General features: G+C 43.9%; 2 protein-coding genes across 2 annotated transcripts in view; both read right to left on the bottom strand.

Annotated features, from left to right (window-relative positions):
- The window catches only part of tgfbr2l (transforming growth factor beta receptor-like), a 435,413-nt gene that overhangs the window by 40,485 nt on the left and 367,472 nt on the right, over positions 1-27,456 (bottom strand). The window lies entirely within an intron of this gene.
- LOC120570023 (titin-like) overlaps positions 1-27,456 on the bottom strand; it is a 208,193-nt gene that overhangs the window by 19,157 nt on the left and 161,580 nt on the right. Inside the window, 21 exon segments of the mRNA XM_039818258.1 lie at positions 356-622; positions 1,275-1,399; positions 2,112-2,520; positions 3,204-3,482; positions 4,509-4,775; positions 5,725-5,994; positions 7,705-7,873; positions 8,327-8,424; positions 9,314-9,580; positions 10,840-10,963; positions 17,476-17,618; positions 18,874-19,000; positions 19,331-19,470; positions 21,012-21,278; positions 22,054-22,320; positions 22,468-22,734; positions 23,113-23,239; positions 23,486-23,625; positions 25,820-26,083; positions 26,564-26,830; positions 26,962-27,228. Coding sequence (XP_039674192.1) covers positions 356-622; positions 1,275-1,399; positions 2,112-2,520; positions 3,204-3,482; positions 4,509-4,775; positions 5,725-5,994; positions 7,705-7,873; positions 8,327-8,424; positions 9,314-9,580; positions 10,840-10,963; positions 17,476-17,618; positions 18,874-19,000; positions 19,331-19,470; positions 21,012-21,278; positions 22,054-22,320; positions 22,468-22,734; positions 23,113-23,239; positions 23,486-23,625; positions 25,820-26,083; positions 26,564-26,830; positions 26,962-27,228 — 4,551 coding nt within the window.

Here is a 27,456-nt window from a genome sequence, read left to right as displayed (position 1 = left end):
GAGTTTGGTGATGGTGATTTCGGGGCTGTTTCATGTTAAACTAAAAGGATCTTACTCTTTAACTAAAAGGTCTATCTCTGTATGGATCCATCCCATAATGTTGTCACACACTTAGAATAATAATCTGAGTCTGTCAGCAGCAACAAACAGAACTTTTAGTGGACTCTGACTGATGCTGAACATCAGTCCTGTAGGGTTACATTACAGCCCGGTTCACGGCTGCCATTTTACAGCGTTCTCGCTCAATACTGGACACATTTCAAAGATTATGTTCAAATTAGTCACCAAAGCATCGGAAAATAGGCTCTAGATTGAAGTTACCCTTCCAAAATCTTGGTGTTTTTGCCGCTCTTACCTGCCAGCTCCAGCTTGGCCTTGGCGTCTTTGTCTTTGACCATGAGTCTGTACTCTCCCTGGTCCCTGGGTCTGATCTCACAGACCTGCAGTCTGTGGATTTTACCCTCGCTCATCATCTGGTATTTGTCTCCCTGCACGACCGTCATGTTGTTCCTCAGCCACTTCACTTCCACTCTGTCCTTGTTGAGCTCCACCTCGAACACCACGTCCGAGCCCGGAGGTTCGAACACGTCCTGTGGCGGTCTGACGATCTCCACCGGTGTCTCTGCGGGACAGGAAGAGGTTCACAAGGATGTCAATCAGAACTAGGGTTGCAAAGGGGTGGAGATTTTCCGGTAAATTTCCATGGAAAGTTTAGCTGGGCAATTTTTCCAATTTGGAAACTTTCATGGGAATTAAAGGAATTAATGGGAATAAACTTAAACTTAATATTGCTTTCCATGGAAAGTTTAGCTGGGCAATTTTGGAAACATTGCAATTTTGATTTACTATGTTTAGTGGGCTATACAATTAACACAAATAGGTTAATAATAGGGGGGTGTATAAAAATCGATTAACATTCGAAATGCGATTCAAGCACTACCGATTCAAAATCGATTCATATTTTTTAATTAAAAAAAGATAATCAGGTTGTATTAACCAAGATTATGCTGCAAGATGGGTTTTTTTCAACTACATTTAAGTTCCCTCTTACACACCAACAGTATTATAAAAAGCAATATTAAAAATATCCAGTTTATTCCCATTAATTTCCATTAATTCCCATTAATTCCTGTTTATTCCCGTTAATTCCCATTAATTCCCATGGAAAGTTTCCAACTTTGAAAATTCCCGGAACTTTGCAACCCTTATCAGAACAGGAAGTGGTTTGTACTGAAGAGGAAAAGAAGTGGTGAGCAGAATGTGCAGAAGCTCACCTTCCACGAAGAGCCTGGCTCTGGATCTCTTGTCCTCCACACCGCAGGCGTATTCACACTCATCGTCCGGTCTGCACTCCTTGATACGCAAGGTGCACATCTTCCCCTGTTTCTCAAATTTATATCTGGGAGAACAAAATGGAAGGTGATGAGTCGGTAGCTTTGAGTTGATGGTAAAGCCTAAGCTCAGCTCTAACGTTAGCGTAACAATACGTTGTACAAAGTGATTAACCGGACAAAGCAAGGCAGAAAACAGGATATCCTGGAACAACAGAGAGCTAAACAGACACGATTTGGGTAAATAAAAACAAAGACGCAAAACTACGGAAGCCCTGAAAGGCAATCTTAAGTTAAGGTTTGGATAAAGTTTACACATTTTCCCGGTGCTAAAACGATACTTTGTTATATATACATACATACATATATATATATATATATATATGATAGTTGATCTAAAGAGTTAGAAAAAGGAGCCCAAAATGACAGTCGGCTCAAAATGAAATGATTTATTAAAAATGTAATAACAATAACTTATAACAATAACTTATTTCACCAGTAAATTCCTGTTAAACGACAAAAACAACCACTGGATGGGAAAAGGGTATTTTACAACAACTTTGAATGCAGCACAAGGCTGGTGAGGCGACATCTGTGTTGCGTTCACTTGAAATAGTTTGTTTCAGTTTGTTCAGACTACGGCTGACTGTTGTTGGAATCCTCTCCAGTGAAACACAGACACACTTTTACACCGTTTAGCTACCCATTCAAAACGGCGATGTTCGCCGAAAAAGCGCCTAGTTTGCCGGTATGGCCGATAAGAGTTTAGGAAAGACGTACCTCGGTCCTTCTCTGATCTCGCGTCCGTTTCTGTACCACTTGGCGTCTGCTTTCTCTTTGGTGAGCTTGCACGTGAACACGGCGTCCTCGAACTCGGTGATGGTCTGGTCCTTGAGGTGCGCGCTGAAGTCGGTGGGCGCCTCGCTGATGATCAGCTCCGCCGCCGACTTGTTGTCCCCGGCAACGGCGGTGTACTCGCCCTCGTCCGCCAGCGTGCAGTCCTTGATGGTCAGCGTGTGCTTGTCTTTGTCCACTCGGTAGACGAGGCGCTTGCTGAAGACGATCTCCTGGCCGGCCTTGGTCCACTTCAGCGTGGCGTTGGGCCGGTTGACCTTACAGGAGAAGCTGACCGTCTTCTTCTCCTGCGTGTCGATGTCTTCCAGAGGAACCACGATCCTCAAACTCTCCTCTGAACAACACAGGACATCCCAAATGTCAGTACTTTTAATACAGGCATGCACTGGGTCGCACCAGCTGTGTGGGAGTTCTTAATTTCAGTATATCAATATATATAATGTGTTGATATTTTTTTTTTTTTTATAAAATATTGACTCAATATTTCAATATATTGACTTAGTATCTCAATATATTGACTTAATATCTCAATATATTGACTTAGTATCTCAATATATTGACTTAGTATCTCAATATATTGACTTAGTATCTCATGATATTGACTTAGTATCTCAATTTATTGACTTAATATCTCAAGATATTGACTTAGTATCTCAATATATTGACTTTATATCTCACAATATTGACTCAGTATCTCAATATATTGACTAAGTGTCTCAAAATATAAACTAAGAATCTCAAAATAATGAGAAAAATTTAAAATATTTACTCAGAATCTCAATATATTGACTTAATATCCAAGCACACAACGTAATCTTACTCCTAGGATTTACTTACTTAAAGGTGCAGTGAGCGATGCTGCTCAAGGATTGTTGATATTTGAACTCAACTGCCAAACAAATACCCCCAGACGGGTAACAACTGCTAACTCTGTTCCCTGCAGTTTCTCTACATTATTATTTATTGTACGTTCACTCTGTTCCCGCGGACGTGGACGTGTCAGCGTGCACCACTGACCTTTGACGGTGAGATTGCAGGAGCTCTTGGCCTGCTCTCCTCTCTGATTGGTCAGGTTGATGCTGTAGTTGGACTCGTCTCCCTTCTGGGCGTCTTTGATCCTCAGAGAGAACACGTTGTCTCTCTGGACCATCACGTACTTGCTGCTCTCGAATACGGTCTCCTCGTTCTTCAGCCACTTGGCCTTGGCTCCCTCCGTGTTCACCTCGCAGTTCAGGACCACTTCCTGTCCTTCTTTGGCCTCCGTGTCCTTCAGCGGCGTGATCACCTTCAGTTTCTCTGCAGGAAACACAACCACACAAGCACTGCTCAGTGGGAAACGCTTTACTCGCACGGTGTTCAAGTCAAACTGCAGATCTGTTTGTTAAAATCTAAACTTCAGCTGGAATGTGACGACATTAAAACATGTACCTTTTATTTATTTGGTAATTAGATATAGAGAGCTGATATTTTCCTTGATAAGACGAGATAAAACTTTGTTGTGTATTTGTTTTTAGACCAATTAAAAACCAAACATGTAAACGGGGTCAGCCCTATGTTCCCACAGCCCTATGTTCCTATAGCTCTATGTTCCTATGGCTCTATGTTCCTACAGCTCTATGTTCCCACAGCCCTATGTTCCCACAGCCCTATGTTCCTATAGCTCTATGTTCCTATGGCTCTATGTTCCTACAGCTCTATGTTCCCACAGCTCTATGTTCCCACAGCCCTATGTTCCTATAGCTCTATGTTCCCACAGCCCTATGTTCCTATAGCTCTATGTTCCCACAGCTCTATGTTCCCACAGTTCTATGTTCCCACAGCTCTATGTTCCCACAGCTCTATGTTCCCACAGCCCTATGTTCCTATAGCTCTATGTTCCCACAGCCCTATGTTCCTATAGCTCTATGTTCCCACAGCTCTATGTTCCCACAGCTCTATGTTCCTATAGCTCTATGTTCCCACAGCCCTATGTTCCCACAGCCCTATGTTCCTATAGCTCTATGTTCCCACAGCTCTATGTTCCTATAGCTCTATGTTCCCACAGCCCTATGTTCCCACAGCCCTATGTTCCTATAGCTCTATGTTCCCACAGCCCTATGTTCCCATCTGTAGTCCATTGTTACTGGATAATAGGTTGGGTGTAATTGGCTACCAGATTGGGAGACAGGGGGATAAAATGTGATACAAATTTATGAAAAAGGAAATGTGGGAACATAGGGCCTAATTTTGGAGAACAAATCTTAGAAATGTGGGAACATAGGCATGCTCCCGTGTAAACGGTGTGGTGCGTTGCAGGTAAGATAGCATTTAGGCGGGGCTTACCGAGCACGGTGAGGTCAGCGCTGGCTCTGGTGGCTCCGATCATCACCGTGTACGTTCCCTCGTCTCGGAGCTCGCAGGTCTTGATGACCAGCGTTCGCCTCTTCCCGTCGCTGACCATCTGGTACTTGTCTCCTGCCTGCAGCTCCACGTCGCCTCTCATCCATTTCACTTCGTAGGTTTCCTTGGAGACGGAGCAGGTGAACTCGGCCTTCTGGCCCTCCACGGCCTCCTGGCTCTGGGGCCGCGAGATGAACTCGGCAGCCAGCTCTGGGACAACCGCCAGGGAATCACACGTTAGTCAGAGGAACGTACGGAATAAAATATACAGAATATAATACGGAGTAACGTACGGAATAAAATAAATAGATAATAATAAATCAATTAAGACAAAGTTTTAATTTAAAGGGGAGTGTGTGTGTGTGTCTCTCTGTGTGTGTGTGTGTGTGTGTGTGTGTGTGTGTGTGTGTCTCTGTGTGTGTGTGTGTGTGTGTGTGTGTGTGTGTGTGTGTGTGTGTGTGTGTGTGTGTGTGTGTGTGTGTGTGTGTGTGTGTGTGTGTCTGTGTGTGCCTGTGTCTGTGTGTATCTCTGTGTGTCTATTTGTGTGTCTCTGTTTGTGTGTGTGTTTCTGTGTATGTGTGTATCTCTGTGTGTGTGTGTGTCTGTGTATGTGTGTATCTCTGTGTGTGTGTGTCTGTGTATGCGTGTGTCTCTGTGTGTGTGTGTGTCTCTGTGTCTGTTTGTGTGTGTGTGTGCACCTGTGTGAGTCTATGTGTGTGTGTGTGAGTCTATGTGTGTGTGTGTGTGTGTGTTTGTGGGTGTGAGTCTATGTGTGTGTGTGTGAGCATGTGTCTGTGTGTGTGTCTGTGTGTGTTTGTGTGTGTGTGTTTGTGTGTGTGCGCCTGTGTGTGTGTGCGCGCCTGTATGTCTGTGTGCGCCTGCGTGTGTGTGCGTGTGTGTGTGTGTGTGTGTGTGTGTGTGTTATTTCAGAGCACGATTAGGAATAATCAGAAACTGAATCAGCAGCCAACTAGGGCAGCACAATATATCGTCTGTTTTTATCGTCTTCACGATACAAACTGGCTCAGTAAACACATCGCCAAACACACCCAGATATTGTCCTCATATCGTGTGTGTGTGTGTGTGTGTGTGTGTGTGTGTGTGTTATTACGAGAGCAGAGCCCTACAGCCAACATGTCTACTTTCCCTCCTCCCTCACCGTTAATCTTGAGGTTCCCGGAGGTTTTGACGCTGGGACTCAGCCTGCAGTTGTACTCTCCGGCGTCGGCCAACTTCAGGTCCTGGATGAGGAGGATCCTCCTCTTCCCGTCCACGATCTGTTCGTAGCGGCCGCCCTCGGGCAGCTCCTCGTCGCCGCGGTACCAGGTCACGTCGGCGCTGGGTTTGGAGACCTCGCAGATCAGCTTCACGCTGTCCGTCTCCGTTCCCTCCACGTTGGACAGGTTCTTGCTGAACCTGGCCTCCTCCTCTGCAACGCACGGAGCCCAGAAACAACGTGAGAGCTCAACTCGACCCATGATCATGCACCACCCCCACTCAGGCAATGTGTGTCATTTTGCAGAGATAATGTTAAGGTCTCCAGGGCTTCTGTAAGAGGTGACTGTTACACTCAATTTAGGAAGACTAAATTTGGTCAATCAGCTTTTTCTTTTCTTCATTTATTTAACTTAATTCCATTTCACATTAGAGATTGTGCAAGTCTCAGCAGTTTTAAAATGTCCTTAAAGACTTGGCTGAAGGCGAATCAACTATGTGATCATTGATCTTTCTATAACATGGAATGCATATTTGTATTTTGGTTTATGTGTGAGTACTGCTTGTCACATGTTGTTTGTTAAGTTTTTATCTGTTTTGATAGTATTGTTTGTATTGTCCTTTTATCTCCCTTGCCCAGGGACCACAGATGTAAATTAGCTGTATAGCTAACTCTGGTACAGGGCCTGAACTGTGCATGGTCCCTGACGAATAAACTAATAAAAAAAAAAAATTCAAACCTCTGTGACCAGCGGTGGAGGAAGTATTCAGATTACTGCAGTAAAAGTACTAATACCACACTGTAAAAACACTCTGTTACAAGTTAAAAGTCCTGCAGTGGAAATGTTACTTAAGGTGCTCATATTATGCTCATTTTCAGGTTGATAATAGTATTTAGAGGTTGTACCAGAATAGGTTTACATGGTTCACTTCAATCAGAAGCAGAGTATGAGGGCGTGCCCTGACAGTAGCTAGGTAAGGACTACTAGCCAGTCAGAAGCAGAGGATGAGGGCGTGCCCTGACAGTACCTAGGTAAGGACTACTAGCCAGTCAGAAGCAGAGGATGAGGGCGTGCCCTGACAGTACCTAGGTAAGGACTACTAGCCAGTCAGAAGCAGAGTATGAGGGCATGCCCTGACAGTACCTAGGTAAGGACTACTAGCCAGTCAGAAGCAGAGTATGAGGGCATGCCCTGACAGTACCTAGGTAAGGACTACTAGCCAGTCAGAAGCAGAGGATGAGGGCGTGCCCTGACAGTACCTAGGTAAGGACTACTAGCCAGTCAGAAGCAGAGGATGAGGGCGTGCCCTGACAGTACCTAGGTAAGGACTACTAGCCAGTCAGAAGCAGAGGATGAGGGCGTGCCCTGACAGTACCTAGGTAAGGACTACTAGCCAGTCAGAAGCAGAGGATGAGGGCGTGCCCTGACAGTAGCTAGGTAAGGACTACTAGCCAGTCAGAAGCAGAATATTAGGGCATGACCTGACAGTACCTAGGTAAGGACTACTAGCCAGTCAGAAGCAGAGGATGAGGGCGTGCCCTGACAGTACCTAGGTAAGGACTACTAGCCAGTCAGAAGCAGAGGATGAGGGCGTGCCCTGCCCAGTTTGTGAACAGTGTTTTCTGTTGGAGATGGTAAGTCCCTTTGGGGGGAACTTTGGGCTTTTTCACTTCTATTACATGCACAAACACATACTGTATATAACACAATAAAAGAAAGGTAAAAAAGCAGCATAATATGAGCACTTTAAGTAAAACCATATACAGCACACTTATTTGGCTTTCTGTTTATGACATAACAGTGTTTTTTTTTTGTAAATGTACTAAGTTACATTCCACCACTGCCAATAATCAACAACAAAGTAAAGCTACGTGAGTTGTAAACGTATGAAGAGCAGGCTCCTGGTGTTCTGGTTGTCTTACCGACGACAGTGAGCATGCCGGAGGATTTGGAGGTCTTGGCGTCACATTCGTATTCTGCCTCGTCGTCAAACACGGACTTGTGGACGATGAGGATGTGTTGGCGACCCTGAGCGATAATTTCGTACTTCTTCCCCTTTCTGATTTCACTTCCATCTTTAAACCAGCGGACCTGCGAGGCGCCAGACGGACAGAGGAGATGTCGGAGAGGTTTAGAAAAGTGTTATAAGAACTGGGCAATATATGGATGTGATATGAGACTAGATATCGTCTTAGATTTTGGATATCTTAATATCGTACTATGGCATAAGTGTCTTTTCCTGGTTTTAAAGGCTGCATTACAGTAAAGTGATGTACTTTTCTGATCTTACCAGACTGTTGTAGCTGTTCTATTATTCACCTTTACCCACTTAGTCATTATATCCACATTACTGATGATTATTTATCTAAAATCTCATTGTGTAAATATGTTGTGAAAGCACTGATAGTCAACAATACAATATCGTTGCGGTATCGATATCGAGGTATTTGGTCAAAGATATTGTGATGTTAGATTTTCTCTATATCGCCCAGCTCTAGTCGTTATGAATTTGAAGTTTTATCTGGACAAAAAGGTGATGCTCACTTTGACGTCCTCTCTGGAAACTTGGCATTCAAACCTGGCGGATTCCTTCTCTTTGACCTCAACATCATGGAGCGGCTTCGAGAACTCGACATGTGGAGCTGTGGACACACACACACACACACACACACACACACACACACACACACACACACACACACACACACACAACCTTAGATTTAGACTTAGACTTAGAGGCAATTTGTTGCTTTACATTTCAGGCACATTGACACATAATCCAACAACACAAACACTGAACCAGACATCTACAGCACTGTTTATCTAACACATAGCATACACTGGTTTGCCTTCAGGTTTAGTGAATTAACCACCTACTGGCCCTTTAAATTTGATATGATATGTGACAAATCCTTCCTTTATTTATGCCTTTGAAAGCATCGTTTGTAAGTACTAGTTTTGGCACCATAGAACAATATCTGGACATTATTTTTGGGATGAATGTTTTACTACGCCTAATTTCTGTAAATTAGTAAATCGTGAACTAAACCACATGTACTAGCAAGTCATCAGCTTAACTGCATGCCATGTATACTGTCTACTTAAAGCACTATACAGTACAACTGATGCATAGTACTTATGTGGAGTCTATACTACAGTGTATACTTTTGATTGTGCATCTTACTTTTGTTCATGTTCTACAGTTTCACTCCTAATTCAACCTGTATAAGACGGTGACGCCAAATTAATCACCAGGAGCTTGGCTGCTACATCCTGACTGCTGTATTCATCTGAATGGAGTTCTGCTTACTGCTGAACTGAGTACACGTACTGCTGCCTTGTTTTATACGGGCGAGTTTGACCGTTTGTCTCGCCGGTGCTGATGCATTGTAAATGTCATCGAGTCAGATCACAAAAACAGAAAGACGTTATAACAGTATATATAAGAATGGTGGCTTGTTAGGATCAAAATGGTGCCATAGGAGGTTTGAGTTCTGAAGCAAAGCTTACCCCCCATGGGGCTGTACTCACGTTCGACGTTGAGGAAGCAGGAGGTCTTGAAGTCTTTGGCGTCACAAGCGTACGTCTTGGAGTCGTCCAGCGTGCAGTCGTGGATGACCAGCGCTCTCTTGCGGCCGTCGACGATCATCTCGTACTTCTTGGTCTTCCTGATGTCCTGCCCGTCCCTGAACCACCGCACCTCGGCGTTCTCCCGGGACACTTCGCACTCGAGTGTGGCGGTCGCTTCCTCCTCCACGGTCTGGTCCTCCAGAGGCTTCGTGAACTCCACCGGCGGCTCTGAACGCACGCGCAGAAACACACACGCAGAAACACACACGCAGAAACACACGCGCAGAAACACACACGCAGAAACACACGCGCAGAAACACACACGCAGAAACACACACGCAGAAACACACACGCAGAAACACACACGCAGAAACACACACGCAGAAACACACAGAAACACAAACGCAGAAACACACACGCAAAAACACACACGCAGAAACACACACAGCACGGTAGTTAGGGTACTGTTACATTGCTACCTTTTGGTTTAAAAAGGAATATCTTCTGCTGCGTTCCACCCTCTCATTCCCCCTGCTCTGGTGTTTACCCCCCTCTCATTCTTCCTGCTCTGGTGTTTCCCCCTCTCATTCTTCCTGCTCTGGTGTTCCCCCCTCTCATTCCCCCTGCTCTGGTGTTTCTCCCCCTCTCATTCCCCCTGCTCTGGTGTTTCCCCCCTCTCATTCTTCCTGCTCTGGTGTTTCCCCTCTCATTCTTCCTGCTCTGGTGTTCCCCCCTCTCATTCCCCCTGCTCTGGTGTTTCCCCCCTCTCATTCCCCCTGCTCTGGTGTTTCTCCCCCCTCTCATTCCCCCTGCTCTGGTGTTTACCCCCCTATCATTCTTCCTGCTCTGGTGTTTCCCCTCTCATTCTTCCTGCTCTGGTGTTTCCCCCTCTCATTCTTCCTGCTCTGGTGTTTCTCCCCCCTCTCATTCCCCCTGCTCTGGCGTTTCCCCCTTTCATTCCCCCTGCTCTGGTGTTTCCCCCTCTCATTCCTGTTTCCCCCCTCTCATTTCCCCTGCTCTGGTGTTTTCCTCCCCTCTCATTCTTCCTGCTCTGGTGTTCCAACCTCTCATTCCCCCTGCTCTGGCATTATCCCCTCTCATTCCCTCTGCTCTGGTGTTTACCCCCCTCTCATTCCCCCTACTCTGGCGTTTCCCCCTCACATTCCCCCTACTCTGGCGCTTCCCCTCTCATATACCCCTGCTCTGGTGTTTCTCCCTCTCATTTCCCCCTGCTCTGGTGTTTCTCCCCTCTCATTCCCCCTGCTCTGGTGTTTCTCCCCCTCTCATTCCCCCTGCTCTGGTGTTTCTCCCCTCTCATTCCCCTGCTCTGGTGTTTCTCCCCTCTCATTCCCCCTGCTCTGGTGTTTCCCCTCTCATTCCCCCTGCTCTGGTGTTTCTCCCCCCTCTCATTCCCCCTGCTCTGGCCTTTGTAACTTGATAAGAAGCTCTTTGGTTGGAATAAGAAGAAGACTGGGATGTGACCTCACCTTTGACGATGAGGTTGGCCTCGGTCTGGAAGTCTTTGGCGACCAGTTTAATTTGTCCGGCTTCGTTCAGCTTGACGTCCCTCAGAGTCAGGCTGTGGGCTTTAGCCTCCGACTTCAACACCACCTGTTCAACAGAGCAACAGTCACCGTCTGCACACCAACACTCAGTTTTCTTACGTTTTTGTGACTTTTTTTGGATGTTTTTGATGCTATTTGTGCTTTTCCATGATTCTTTGTGGATATACTCAGTTTTCCAGAGTTGTGTAGTCGAGTGTTAGTCAACTAAATATTCCTACTATTTTTACTCTCCCCAGGTCAACGGAAGATCCTTAACTTCGTGCACGGCTTCATTTTACATTTAAAAGACAACGGGACATCATGACTTCGCGTAAACATAATACAAAATACACAAAATAAACCAAAGACAGATTGTTATTATCATTAGTGGCCCATAGAGGGCAGCCATTCTGGCATTTGCACAAATTCCAGATGGCCAGTCCGTCGCTGCCCCAAGGCCTGGCTAAATCAGAAGCTGGACTGATCTTAACGGGCTTTATTGTAGCTCCCAGACTCATTTTGCGCAACTGGAAGAGTCCAAAAAGACCAGACATTATGGACTGGCTTAAACTTATGAGTTCTGATCGAAAGGGTGCAAAATGTCTTTTGAATATAGTATTACCACTGACTTTTAGAGGGGAGTGGGGCATTGGTGGATAGAGGGTAATTATGGATGTGCAGGCACACATATGTGTGTTTATATCTGTGGGTAACAGTGTGTATGTAAAAGGTAAATTTGCCTGCCTTTTATTTGAATTTAATTTACCACTGTTTGTATTTTCAAATGTGAGATATATGTATTACATTTGCAATATTGTATATATGTGTGTGGAGTTGCATTACCAAAATAAATTAAAAAAAAGTTCATGACATGGTTCTCAGGGCTGCAGCGCATGCAGGCTCCGTCAGCTGAGCCCTAACAACTCAAACGAACGCAAGCAGCTGCTTTCCTTCCCCCGATTTAAACATTTCGACCTTTGACACCCGAGGGCTGATTTTAACACACGTCCACGGACTGTGTTTCACACAGAGCCACCGAAACACAACTCCGCCAAGAGGAAGGAACCATATGGTGTCGATCGTGTCTGAAAAACCATTACAATTATCTCTGTTATCTCATCTCTTCAACTGAGATTGGTTCTGCTTTACAGATGAACCACTATCAGGTCGTTTAGGGTACATTTGATGTAATAATCTCTCAGAGAGAGAGAGAGAGGGAGGGAAGTACTTTCAACAGAATACTTTACAATGCTGACGAGTTCAAAAGTCCGTTTGGGAAGAGGTTTTAAAGAAGCAGCTACAGACTGGTTATTCAATCCTGTACATCACATGTGTCAAACTCGAGGCCCGCGGGCCAAATCCGGCTCCTCGCAGATTCTGATCTGGCCCCGTACATCAATTTAGGTTCACAAAACATTTTGGCCCACCTACTTTTTGCCGATGTTTTGGTCACTTTTGCTGACATTTTTAGAATTTTTTCCGACGTTTTTGTCACTTTTGCTGAAGTTTTTGTCATTTTTTGGGAAGTTTTTGGGCTCTTCTTTTCTATGATGGCTGAGGAACTTTTTCCTGATTTCTTTAGGACTTTATGTCGACCAAACTGTAAGTGAGGAGACTATACGACACAAAGCCTATCAATAAACTAAACCTGTCTGGCCCTTGGTGAAGTTGAGTTTGACACCCCTGCTGTACACGACTGGGTAACCCCGGCCTGATCTGCCGGGGGTTTGATTTCTCCCTGCAGCTCAGGCTGGAGACTTGTACGTTTATCTATCCTGCTTCCATTACAAATCTGAGGGAACCAATCACAAACTGGCTTATCCACCTGGCGCGCTATTGGCCGGTTTAACACGATGACGATAGAGAAGCGACCAAGCAGCTTCTCGTTTTACATTGAACATGGCGGCCACAGAAGCGCAGAAGCCCGTAGATGCCGCTGTCGCTGCTCAAGGGGGTAAGCTTTGCTTCAGAACTCGAACCTCCTATGGCGCCATTTTGATGCTACAAAGGTATCACCGGCTGTTAGCATCCCATTGACTCCCATTCATTCTGACGTCACTTTGACAGCGAATAACTTTACATCTGAAGAGTTTAAAGACTCTATTTGTCCGTTGTTTATTTCTAAAGAAACACGACAATGTATAAAAGGCTCCATTACCTTGTAGCTCACGTTATGGCTCCGTAGCAGACGCTTTTATAACAATAGGCTAACGATTGGGTCATAACCACGAGACTTACTGTCACACAGTAGAGGAATTACCGTATAGTACAGGAGAAGCTCACAGGCAGTTTGGACTTACGTTAGCTGTTTAGGTTTAATTACTAATGTTAACTAGCATGTTAGTGATCAGTAATTAGCCTGTGCCTATGTTATCTCCTTACATATACCTACACTCTCCGTCTCTGTAAGATTGGGAATGATTGAGATTTCTCTTGGCACAGCTACCAGAAGACTTCACACTTTCAGACTCACGTCACATCTACGTTGTCTCTCTCAGTTGGAGGCTGCTCAGTAAAGCTAGTGATCACCGGAAAAGTGCTTCTAACATCCTTCACTGGTCTCCGTCCGGAGACACGGGCTCTGTTGGTCCATTATATACTGTCTATGTCGCTGCTACGTCACCCGGACCGTTGCTCTGATTGGTTGAAGCTATTATCCAAATTCCCGCTTATCGCCTCTTGCCAAAAAGGAGCCACACGCCATTTGGTTTCTGATCTACACAAGAAACCCGTCAAGACATTTTAAGCTCACCAATAAAGTAGAAAAACGGTTCTTGTTTTTGCCAATTTCTCACCAGTTGTAGAGAATTAAATGTTTATGCCTCTGAGTGTAGGAAGTAAACTGTGACTGCAACATAATAAAATAATATAAACAAAGGTAATACATTTTGGTAACACTTCACTTGAAGGTATCTACATAAGAGTGTCATGACTGTGTCATGAACACATGACACATAAACCCTAACGGCCATTTTACAGTTGTGTGGAGGCTCCACGCTGAGTTTTCTCCGTAGCCTACGTAAGTGGCCTGATGTTTATACTTGCGCTGGTGTGTGTGCGTCGAGCCGGCATGTGTCTGTGTGTGTGTATGTGTGTGTTCTTGTTTAACTATATTCGTGGGGTCCATAAACCGGGAGTCCAGTATACTTGTGGGGTCCCGACAGCTTTGTGGGGCCCAAAATGCTGGACCCCCCCAAGTTTAAAGGGCTGTTTGAGGGTTAAGACTTGGTTGTAGGATTAGGGGTATAATTAGGTTATGGTTAGGGTGAGGGTAAGGGTTAAGATTAGGCATTTAGTGGTGATACTATAATAATAAGGATACTCTATACTAACTTAATGTCAACTTGTCATGACCAAGACAACTTCTGGTAATGTCACTTTGATTAATGTCAAGTTTTCATAATCAAGACAACCCAAAAACAATGTCAACTTGTCATGACAAAAACCGAATGACACTTAATGACAGAACAGTGTTTCCTCTATGTTGATTTGACCGTGGCGCCCCCCACGGTATCAGAAACAGGGCTGCATTGTTAGAGTTTATGTCGGAGAACGTTTGTATTTGAGGTGCATTATTTACATGCTGAAGTAGTGACACTGCATTAAGATAATTAATAGTGCATTAAGATAATGTAATTAATGTAATTAATAGTGCATTAAGACAATGTAAGTAATAGCGCATTAAGATAATGTAATTAATAGTGCATTAAGACAATGTAAGTAATAGCGCATTAAGATAATGTAATTAATAGTGCATTAAGACAATGTAATTAATAGTGCATTAAGACAATGTAATTAATAGTGCATTAAGATAATGTAATTAATAGTGCATTAAGACAATGTAATTAATAGTGCATTAAGACAATGTAATTAATAGTGCATTAAGACAATGTAAGTAATAGTGCATTAAGATAATGTAATTAATAGTGCATTGAGATAATGTAATTAATAGTGGGTTTATTGTTATTTGCTACAGAATGCTTAGCCTATATGTCAAGATCTAAGTTGGCCTCTATAGTAACTCAACAAATACAGTTCAATCACAACTGAGAATAGGCCTCATTGTGTGTGAATAGAGGTGAATAAATATATTAGTTTGTGTTGCAGCGAAGTGTCAGCTCTGTTTCATGGAGGGGAGTGGGGGGGGGGTGTTCGGACCGGCCCCCACTGCTAAAAAAAAATCCTAAAGGAAACACTGCAGAAGACATAAACGTTTATAACTTGTTTATAACGCTTATGACACGTTCATGACAGTGTCATGTCACTCTTATGTAGATACCTTCAAGTAAAGTGTAACCAAAGTATCTTCATGTCTGCAGACAGAGAGGATTTGATTTTTGATGTATTTTAAGATAAGATTTTATTATTTTACTTTATTGATCTCACAGAGTGGAAGTCCATGCTCACTTTTCCACAATGTTTTTTGTCACTTTGCCCGACATTTTGGTCACTTCTCGATGTCTTTATCGATTCTTTCTGCGCTATAAAACTGAATAAAACGCCCAAATTCAATGAAAGTAGTGAACTGATCATTTATTTTACTTACCACGTTATTTGTTTTGACAGAAACCCAAATTTCTTTTTTGAAAATGGGTCAGTGACAACAAAGACAAGTTAAAGAAACAACTTTTGAACTGATAAAAGACGGTAAACTTTTTGTATTTCATCTTTTCAAAGCTCAAAGTTGAATCTCATATCAGTTCAGTTGCAGCGGAGTGCGTGTATTATTTTTTTTTAAGATTATTTTTGGCGTTTTTTTGACTTTATTTGACAGGACAGCTAGGTGAGAAAGGAGAGAGAGAGAGGGAGAGAGAGAGAGAGGGAGGAGGGAAGACATGCAAGAAATGGTCACAGGTCAGATCCAAACCCTGGACCTCTGTGTCAAGGTATAACCCTCTCAGTACATGTGCGCCTGCTCTACCCACTGAGCCAACCCGGCCACAGTTGGTGCAGTTTTCTGTCACTTCTCAAATCCATTGGTTGAGAGTGTTTGTGTGGGTGTTGGGGGGGGGGGACAGATGTAGCTTATTTTAATAGTTTTATTGGTCTACTGCAAGTCTTGTTGTTCTCCTCCGTGGTTCAACAACAAACAGCTGGCTTTCTTTAGGTTGAATTTACTGAACCTGCAGGAGTTTAATTCGGTTGTTATGAATGTATGTATGTACACTATACATGTATATATGTATGTATGTATGTACAGTATGTATGTACACTATACATGTATATATGTATGTATGTATGTACAGTATGTATGTACACTATACATGTATGTATATATGTATGTATGTATGTATTTACTCACTTTATCTTTCATATTTAAAGAAAAGCCCAGTCAGAGAACAGCTCGGGGCTTTAGTTTGAGATTTGGTGCAACAGTTTATGTTGTGTAACAGTCCCCCGGAGAGAATCGTGTTTCCTTGGAAACCTTTTAGAGCTCTCCGGTTCCATCCCATAATCAAACTAATCCTGCGTTATGGCTGGACATGTCTTCAGCGGCCCGGACTCACACCGAGCTCTCTTTGCGACTCTTATTTCCGCGTGAAAAGCGCAGAAACTTTTTTTTTTAACGGCACGTGGTGTGATTTTAAAGCTGAAGCTGTCAAATCGCTCCCGTTGCCACCTGCTGTGCGTCTCGGGCCTCCTGCTGCAGCTGTTAAAAATAACCCCCGGAGAAACGCTTGCAGGGCAGAAAAAGCCTCCCTGCCTGCGTTATCTCAAAAGCAGGATCGTATGCTCGGCTGGAATCCTCAACGCTGCAGCAGCAGGGCCTTATATGAACGCAGACGGAAACACTGGCCAACAACACACTTACATTATCCAAAACTAAACTCAAACTAAAACCTAAAGAAGTGGAGTTTAGTAACGTGGAACTAAATAAAAATAAAAACCTTCAAGAAAGACTAAACTGAAACTATATCGCCAGGTTAAAAAAACTATTTAAAATAAGTCAAAATGAATGCAAATCAGAGATGGCGCTGTGCTGAAATCACTGAAAATCAAACACTAAAGCGGCACAAAGACTAAACATTCATCTGTATTATATAAGTATTTTGTACATATATGTAGCTACATATTTCTAAAATATTATACCTGGCACTCACAACACACTAAAACTAAAATAAAACGAGCAAACACACTCTAAAACTAATTGAAAATTTGAAAACTTTTTGTAAGATTACTTTCTTTCTTTCCTCATTTGATTGCTCCTTTCTTCCGTGCCTTTTTTCATTTCATAGATTATGTTTTCTCATCTCTTTCTTTACATTTAGTTGAATAATTGTAAAAGGAAAGGAAAGGAAAAGGAGCCCAACATGCCGAGCCCCTCCTTTAGGGGGTTCCTGGCTTTCCTTTCTTCATTTAATGTCTCTTAAATGTGCCATTGTTGTTGAAATCAGGTCAAAACCCTGGGACCAGAACCAGCCCGAGGCCCGAGGCCCGAGGCCCGAGCCCGAGGCCCGGACTCCTGGCGCCCCTGCACAGCTTTTAGTATCTGGATGTCAACAGAAGGAGTGTGGGATGGCTGTGTGTGTGTGTGTGTGTGTGTGTGTGTGTGTGTGTGTGTGTGTTTTTGGGACTTACTCTGTCGCTTGGTTCCAGCTTGGTACCCCCCAGGAACCACTCGACAGCGATGCCTTCATACGACAGCTCGCACTCGAAGGTGGCGGTCTCCCCGGCGGTCACCGTGGCGTCCTGCAAAGGCCTCGCCAGGCCGATCACCCGGGCTTTGGATTGGGGAGAAGACATGGTTAGTCCCCCCCCCTCAGAACACTAACAAAAAAAGTTGAATAAATCCAAAGAAATCCCCGCAGAGAAACGGCTAATCCTCAGTGGCTTATCGTCATGGCGTGTTGGAGCTGTAGGCCGGTGGCTGGACGCCCTCGGGACAACTGAACACAGCCACACCGGGACTTGGCACTGGGGGGGCTGGCTCATTAGCATACGACCTGCCGCACATTTCATAAAGCTGGCAGGCACCAGTAAGGGAAGGGGTAGCATCCTGCCCCCTGCCAATCACTGCTAACCTGCTCTAGATAAGGCATGCGTCTTCTAAAATAACCGAGGAGCCTGATTGGCTGAGAGCCAGCCTCTGCCAAACCCAGCAGGGGAAGCCAACCTGCTCCTGTCAGTCACCGGCCGGCTGCAGTTTTCCTGGAAAAGGAGAATGTGGAAGCTCCTCGCAGGGGTTACCCAACGTCACGCTGCAGAAAAATGCAACGTCATGGTTCGCCGTGTTGTAACGCTGTCATCGACCCCAGATACAGGAAGCCAGTTTGAATTAACAAGTGTTTACAGGCTTCTCCACATGCCTGAATTAAAGCCCCTTTAACGGCCAGTTAAAGGCCGAGCTGTCAGTCAGGATCTGCTCTGACAGCTAACAGAGCAGATAGTGTTTTTAACACAATGTCTGTTCAACAATACAAAGCGTCTGAAAGGCATTACATTTCATGTTACATACTCTGCAACAACAAAAAGCTCCCTCTGAGTGATTTCACCGTTTGAGAGTTGTTTAAAAGTCTTTGAAGGATCGGTGACAGCTGAGCTCTGGCTCACATCACAGCCACTGATTTACAGTTTCACATTCTCACCTCACTCTTCCTGAGACTATTTAGCAGAGGCACCGTTGCTCCGTCCGGCGCGTAGCACCGCCCAAGACAATTGTGATTGGTTTATACCTACATTGTGTACATTTTTGAGTTGATTCTTAGCAAAAAAAAAACTTTGTTCTTTCCAAATATGTGCTCATTCATGTGTAATTACTTCCACAAACTTCTGGCTTCCTCTGGTGCCGAGCTGCTCTTTCTTATCTTTACACTCCGGCCCTGTCTCTGTTTCAGCGGCTCGCGGCGCTGGAATGTGAAACTTGTGAATGTGCAGTACTTAACTAGATGCTGGGTTTCATGTTTTACCAAAAATCTCAAGAGTTTGGTCACAGATTTTAAGCTGACAACCAAACAGTGTGTGTGTGATTTCTGTCACCTTTGACCCTGAGCTGAGCCGAGGATTTGGCGTTCGCTGCCGAGAAGTCGACACTTCCGGCCATGTCCATTTTGCAGTTGAAGAGAATCAAAATGTGGCGGCTTCCCTCGTCCTTAATCTCCACATCCTGAGGACAAAATAACAGAAACGTTCAAAACCAGCTTCATTCTGAGACCAGGCGACAAGAGAACCTTTTTGCAGAGCTCTCTATAATTCAGGCTACATTCACACTGCTACGTTTTAGTTTAGAAAGGAATATCTTCGGCTACGTTCCCCCCTCTCCTTCCCCCTGCTCTGGTGTTCCCCCTCTCATTCCCCCTGCTCTGGTGTTCCCCCTCTCATTCCCCCTGCTCTGGCTATTCCCCCCTCTCCAGGTGTAACTGCGTTTTTAGTCTACATCCACATTGTTTCACTTCCTAATAACAACAGTGACATCTTTGCGGGTGTGTAATCTTACAGGAGACGGGTGGATCATCTCTCCCTTCAGTTTCCAGGTGGCGTGGAGGTCCTCCTCTGAAATCTCCGTCTCAAACTTGGCGGTCTCCGTCTCGGTGACCTCCACGCTGTACAGCGGGCGCACCACCTTGATGTCGCGCTCTGCGGAGATTTAAAATGACGTTAGAGGAAAAGCAAGACGGCTGACTGACATCTCTCAGGGAAACCACAGACAGGCTTGAGTCAGGTGAAAACAGTTTGATGTTGTCGTACAGAGTCAGACAGACGATGAGTGGAGGACAAACAGCGGAGACGTGACGGGACAGTTTGGACAGAAAAGCGGACGCTCTTATTCAGAGCGTCTTACAGTGTTTTTGCAAAAGCAGAAAGACGATGAGTCACTCTTGACAATAACCCAACCCAATAAAACATCTCTACACTGTCAACACATGAATGTCCTATAAAGCATTATAACTGAGTTAGTTATGCCTCTAAAGACATTTATGAATTCTTTCAATCAGGCCGGTCTCGCTAGAAAGGATCTTGGTTTAAAATGTATTTCTTGTCAGCTGTTGAAAATGAGCTAAACGTGTGAAACTGTTAGTACTAGCAGTACTTTTTAAAGTAGTTTACACATGTTTTAAAGGTCCCATGACATGCTGCTTTTTGGATACTTTTATATAGACCTTAGTGGTCCCCTAATACTGTATCTGAAGTCTCTTTTATATAGGCCTTAGTGGTCCCCTAATACTGTATCTGAAGTCTCTTTTATATAGACCTTAGTGTTCCCCTAATACTGTATCTGAAGTCTCTTTTATATAGACCTTAGTGGTCCCCTAATACTGTATCTGAAGTCTCTTTTATATAGACCTTAGTGGTCCCCTAATACTGTATCTGAAGTCTCTTTTATATAGACCTTAGTGGTCCCCTAATACTGTATCTGAAGTCTCTTTTATATAGACCTTAGTGGTCCCCTAATACTGTATCTGAAGTCTCTTTTATATAGACCTTAGTGGTCCCCTAATACTGTATCTGAAGTCTCTTTTATATAGACCTTAGTGGTCCCCTAATACTGCATCTGAAGTCTCTTTTATATAGACCTTAGTGGTCCCCTAAGACTGTGCCTGGAGGTAACCTTTCTCCTTATGACCTCATAAGGAGAAGATTCCTGATTGGTCCATCTGAGCTTTCATTTTCTCAAAGGCAGAGCAGGATACCCAGGGCTCGGTTTACACCTATCACCATTTCTAGCCACTGGGGGACCATAGGCAGGCTGGGGGAACTCATATTAATGTTAAAAAAACTCATAAAGTGACATTTTCATGCCATTGGACCTTATTTAATGTCGCCTGTCGAATATAAATATTCATAATGAACGAAATACAAAAACAAGTTAGTAAAAGGTATGAGGGTTATAACATGTATATAAAACACTTTTATGAACATCTGAGTGAAGAGACATTCACAGATTCATGTCTCCGTTGTTTCTTCAGAGGTCATAAAGAGAGTTTCTTATAAACAGTTATAACGCAGATGTTCAGGGCTGGATTATGACAAGACGTCACAAACGTTACAAAACATTTAGAGTACAGGACATAAAGATGGAGGATGGAGGATGGGATGGCCCGGAGGGTTTCGGGGGAACTGGAGTGGCCTGATTCTGCCGTCCTGAGCGCGGTCTGGGGCTGGCCGGCAGGCATTACCTTCGATGTTCAGGTCGGCTGTGGTTTTGTCGGTGCCACAGTCGCAGGTGTACGCTCCCATGCTGCTCCTTGCCGCCTTCTTGATCAGCAGCGTGCGCTTCCGGCCGTCCGACTGGAAGACAACGTTCTTGGAGGCAAAGATTTCGTTACCGTCTTTGAACCAGCGGACGTCAGCGGCCGCCTTGCTCAGCTCGCAGGACAAAATCACCTCGTCTTTCTCGACGGCGGTGTAGTTCTGCAGCTTCGCCGTGAAGTACAGGTCACCCTCTGCAAGGAGACACGTAACAACAACCAGCAGTGAGCAGTTAAAGCAGGAGAGAAGCCATGGGGGGGGTCAGGGAACCAGGCCCAGAAAGAGTCATCAAAACCAAGGCGGGATTAGTTCTGGGAATTCAGCAGCGGTGGAAGAAGTATTCAGATCCTTTACTGCAGTAAAAGTACTAATGCTACACTGTATAAATACTCTGTTACAAGTTAAAGTACTAATACCACACTGTATAAATACTCTGTTACAAGTTAAAGTACTGCAGTGAAAATGTTACTTCAGTAAAAGTCTGTAACTATCATCAGGAAAATGTAGTTAAAGTATTAAGACATTGTAGAAAGTGTAAAGGTTCCAACCAGTTGTGTGTTTAATGGTCTCATCATCTCAACTGACTTGTAGTCCGTTATATTGTCGGCTAGTTTACTTTAGAATCAAACATCAGATTTTATAAACTACATGTGTTCTGTGTGCAGAAATCTTAATGTGTAAAGTAACTAGTAACAAAGCGTAAAAATTAAAATTATTTAATTAATAGCTAAAGCTGGAACAGATGAATGTAGCGGAGTAACTAAAGTAACTAGTAACTAAAGCTGGAACAGATGAATGTAGTGGAGTAAAAAAGTACAATATTTCTCTCTGAAATGTAGCCGAGTAGAAGTAGAAAGTGGCATGAAAATTAAAGTACAAGTACCTCAACATTTGGACTTAAATACAGTACTTAGAGTAAATACTTAGTTACATTCCACGCTGTAATTCAGCCCTGGACACGCTACTAACCGAGCACGGTGAGCATGGCCTCGGCGGTCTTGCCCATGGCCTCTACTTTGATCATGGAAGTGTCATCGATGGTGACCTCCTTGAAGGCCAGCGTGTGCACTTTCCCGTCCTCCGACATGTGCACCACCTTGCTGGGGTGCAGGCGCATGCCATTTCTGTACCACACCACTGGGATCTTTTCGTGAGAGAGTTCGACGCTGAACTCTGCGGTTTCACGTTCCTTCACTGTCACGTCTTTAATCGGCTTGATAAATTCAAGGCGAATACCTGACAAACACAAATTATATATATACATTCATAGGGAATAAATCTAGAGTTGGTAGATAAACACATACAGACATATACACACAATGTTTTGGGAGGAAAAGGTGGCGTACATATATATCCCAAACGAACTGGACGGACTCCATTTACCTTTGATAATCAACTTCCCAGATGTCCGTTTATCTTCAGCCTCAAACATGTATTTGGCTTCGTCTTCATATCTGGCAGATTTTACAACAAGAGTGTGTCTCTTTCCCTCTGCCAGGAGTTCAAACTTATCGTCGTTTGACAACTCCTGAGATCCCTTCAACCAACGGAAGCTTTTGGACTCTCTAGAAATGTCCACCTCAAACTTTGCTTCGTCCTTTTCGTACACATGCACGTCAGCCAGCGGTGTAATGAACGAGACGGGGTGCTCTGTTGGTTCAGACACATACAGTTAATATCACGGCCTGCGTAAAGGGCTCAGGAATAACAGCTTCGGCTCGGTTGTGTTTGGGTAAGTTGATGAAAGTCAGTGGTTTTGCCACACTGAGAAAAATTACCCAAAAGAAAGTTCTACGTAACACAAAAGAAGGTTCTTTGTATGCAGAATGTAATAGCATTTACTACACTTTTCATGGAATATAAATCATTATTACATTTTATAAATTCCACATAATTTTCTGGTTATTTTGGATATTGCAGCACCCGACAAAGTAAGACGACAACTTGCAAAGGAACTGAAGAACGATAAGATTTAAAAGCAACAAGTGAACCCGTTTAAGGTATAGAAGTGAGGAAGTGAAAGCTCACCCTTCACTTTCAGGTTAGCAGAGCACTTGGCGTTGGCGGCGGTAAACGCCACCTCGCCTGTTAGAGGCACTTTGCAGTTGTACAAGACCAGAGTGTGTTTGGCGCCGTCCTCCACGATCTCAACATCCTGCAGACGACCGACAAGACTTCAGCATTTCAGTACAAAAAACACAAGGACTCAACAGAAAACCAGAGCAAGGCCGCGCGTCAATTCACTTTCATTCTTCAGCTAACGAGAAATCAAACATTTCTCAACCGTGAATGGTTTGAGATGTGTGACTCTTTTCTTAACAAAATCCACGTCTGGGTGAACGAAAGTGAATCGATCCGCGGGTAAGAGAATATCTGCTGAGGTGTTATTAAAGAGACATACGGCGGATGGACTGAGGACTTCTCCGTTCAGTCTCCACTGGCCGTGGACATCGTCCTCGCTCAGCTCGACTTCAAATCGAGCGGTCTCTCCGTCAAACACCTCGACGCCGTACGTCGGGCGAACCACCTTGATGTGGCGCGCTGAGGTTTAAGAGAGGGGACAAAACTCTTACTCAAGATATTAAGACATTGAAATATTAAAACAAACTTGACGTAAAGACACAAACACTTAGACAACAGACATATATACAGAAACCTCAATTGAAGGTGCTTTATAGAAACCTCCTTTAACGTGCAACCTTTTCATTGGACCATAAACAACCAATGGGCTCTCAATGTTGGCGTCAATGGGATCAAATAAGGCTCATTAGTATTTTGTGCTTGTGCAAAAAGGTTTTGTAGCTGTAGAAATAAAAAAGTCCATTCATTTGGACGCATTATTACCATAAATCAACGTGATATCATGACTTCGCGTAAACATACACGCCACTTTCCTAAAGCAAAGTGGCGTGTTATCTGAACGCATTTTGAGCTATCCGAGTGTATGTCTACGCTGTATCAGAGAGACCGGCAGTCTGCAACATCACAGCGTAAACATACACGCCACGTGGCATGTTATCGCGAGGCTACGTGTTATTGCGAGGCTACGGTTGCGTTTAGGAAACGTCACACGTGGGTTGGCTTTAGGAAAAGAACAAATGCGGAACATGACAACGTCACACGCGGGACACGATCCCCGGTCTCCTGGGTGAAAGTCCTGTGTTTGACCCATCCTCCCCCCAGACCAATCTCCTTACACAGATTTTCGCCCTTTCATACTACTCGCTACGGCGTCAATTCACACGCAATCGCAAGGTAATGTAAGTCAATGGAGGCCATTGATAAACACGCCAAAAAGCGAGTATGCGTCTTGATAACGCACCAATAATGGCATACGAATTGGCGTGTCATACATACTTCATGAGATCAGTCTGCATAAATGAACTTTTCTTTAGCCCTTTGGTTCTATATGGACCTATTACATTAATAAAGTGCCACAGTTCTTTAAAATTTAGTTTCTTTAAATAGGGATGGTTCTGTGATGGTAACTAACCATGAAAAAAGTATCTCTAGGAGCACACAAAGTTACAAACAAAACCAGAACAGAACAAAAGACACACAAGTTACGAAGGAAGAACACTACAAGAGAGGACTGATATCTCGAAAACTAGGGTGATAATCAGGCTTAGATACATCAGAGCTTCCATGGAAATCTGTAATTATTGTTGTATCCAAGAAAGGTTCAATTCAAAGGCAACTGGACTTGGTTAAAGGTGCAGCAGGTAAGACTTATAAATATAACTTTGTTATACATATTTGCTGAAACTGACCCTATGTTCCAGTAGAACTACATGAAGCTGGTCATTTAGGCTCCTGTGGCACCACCTACAGCCTGTAGTGTGATTTGCAAAAATCCACCGCTTCCTGTTCATGCACCAATCAGGGCCGGGGTGTCTAACTGCGCGTCAATCACTGCTCATGCACACGCATTGTGGGGGGAGGGGCTTAGGAGACCGTTTTGGGCTTTAGCGGAAAGGGGAGGAGGGACTGAGAAGTTGCTGATGTTCAAATTTTTTGGCTAAGTCCTGGATCTTCACAATCCTACCTACAGCACCTTTAAGGTTCTTGAAGACATTTAGTCTCTCATTCGAGAGACTTCTTCAGTTCTGACAATCATTAGTCAGAACTAATGACGTCAAGACGTCTTAAACAAGTCCGTTAAGAAGAAGAAAGGACTGGACTTATCAGAAGTTAAAACAAATCATGAAGGTGCTCTTTGGAAAGGAACACAAAAGGACAGGTCTGGTATTTGGATGGCTATTTCATATTGAAATGAAATTGGAGAAAAAAATGAAGCTGGGTAACAACCCACGCGTAGCAACAAAAACCTTCGTCAGGGTACACATGGGTTGTTATCCAGCTCTATTTTTAATGTACTTACCATTTTAATAAGAAAAAGCCAACAAAATAAAGACTTTTTTTCACTTTTTGCAAGAAGAATGCCTTGGACCTGTCCATCTTTAACTTAAACAAGTTCCAGTTGCCTTTGAATTTAACCTTCCTTGGACAGCTATGACCTGGATGACTGAGAACCTTCACAGACAACTCTTGTAGTGTTTTTCAGGAGGGTGGAGATGAGAAAGAACACATACATGTGATGACTGAGGTCATTAAGAGGTGAACAAAGTGTTTCAGGTGCATAAAACTGCAACAAGACATAGCGATGGGGCTTGAGGTGCGATTAGATGAAGGGTGAAGCTAAAGATGTTCGTCAAGAAGGGGACTGTGTTTTTACCTTCAATGTGAAGTGTCGCTGTTGTCTTGTCTGTTCCACAATCACATACATATTGTCCTTTGTTTTCGTCCCCAACTTTCTTGATGACGAGGGTTCTGCGTTTGCCCTCGGCCTTGATGGCCACCATCTTTGAGGTCTTGATCTCGGCCTCATCGTGGTACCACATAACATCGACGTCTTTGCTGAGCTCGCAATCAAGAACCACCCTGTCTTTCTCCACTGCAGTATAGTCCTGCAGCTTAACTGTGAAGTATGCATCTCCCTCTGGAATAGGGGATATTTTAGGGTGACTCTCCATGGCACAAACACAACACATTCAACATATATAAATGGCTCAAGGCAAACACAGGACAAGACAGACAATATGCACAACATAGAGAAATAATTTCTTACGACACAGAACACAGAAAACAATGTCTTACAAATACAAAATGAGGTCTTTTGTGGACCTACAAAGACACAAATATGGACAAACTGACAAAGGTCTTTCTGTGGACCTACAAAGACACAAATATGGACAAAATGACAAAGGTCTTTTGTGGACCTACAAAGACACGGACAAACTGACAAAGGTCTTTTTGTGGACCTACAAAGACACAAATATGGACAAAATGACAAAGGTCTTTTTGTGGACCTACAAAGACACAAACACGGACAAATTCTACAAATAGCTGTGGGGGAAGAAGAATGACAGACACTGGAAAACGAAGACAGAAAGAGGACAGGAGATTATTCTGGATTTACCTATGACCGTCAGGTTGGCCATGGAAGGAATTCCTTTGGCCTCAGCCTTAATTTGACAAGTATCGTCGAGAGTCACTTCCTTTATTTCTAGCACATGCTTCTTTCCGTCCACATGAGTGACCACGGTTCTGCTCGGATGAATTTTAACGTCGTTCTTGTACCAAGTGACGGGGATGTTCTCATGAGAGAGCTCCAGCTCGAAACGAGCCGTTGTGCCTTCCTTCACAGTTTGGTCCTTTATCGGCGAGATAAATTTGAGCCTGATACCTATAATTGTATTAGTAAAGCATATTCATATGAGTTAGTTTGAAAGAGGCGGCAACCAACTCAATGACTGGAGTCAGAATAATAATAACGGTTCTGCTAATTGTGTCCAGTAATGGCGACCCAGCACTTACCCTCCACTGTGAGTCTAGCTGTTGAAGTTTTTCCCAGAACCGCAATTGTATATTCGTCTTCGTCATCAAACTCACAACAGTTTATAATAAGCATATGCTTCTTTCCATCATCGATGATGTCATACTTTTGGTCTGGGGTGATGACATCGTCGCCTCTATGCCACATGACCTTAGAGACATCCTTCGTGATGGTGCATTCAAACTTAGCCTGTTTCTTTTCAGGCACAGAAACGTCCTTCAGCGGGACAACAAAGTCCATTTCGATTTCTAGATTAAAAAGGTGACACAGGTACACAACATCAACAACACAACAACAAAACACAACAAAACAGTACAACGGTCTACAGCGAAGGCCAGTTTACCATGTACACCCTGAGGAGTACCTCTTTATGGGTCTAAACCATACCATACTAAAGGAATGTCAGGGGTATTTAAATGAAGAACCAATTACATTCTTTACCTTGCATGGCAGCTGGATTCTCGCAATATCACATA

Source organism: Perca fluviatilis, chromosome 12 (genome assembly GCF_010015445.1).
Source record: "Perca fluviatilis chromosome 12, GENO_Pfluv_1.0, whole genome shotgun sequence".
Classification (NCBI taxonomy): domain Eukaryota; kingdom Metazoa; phylum Chordata; class Actinopteri; order Perciformes; family Percidae; genus Perca; species Perca fluviatilis.
The sequence above is the reverse complement of the archived record's forward strand: the minus strand, read 5'-3'. Positions and strand labels throughout refer to the sequence as shown.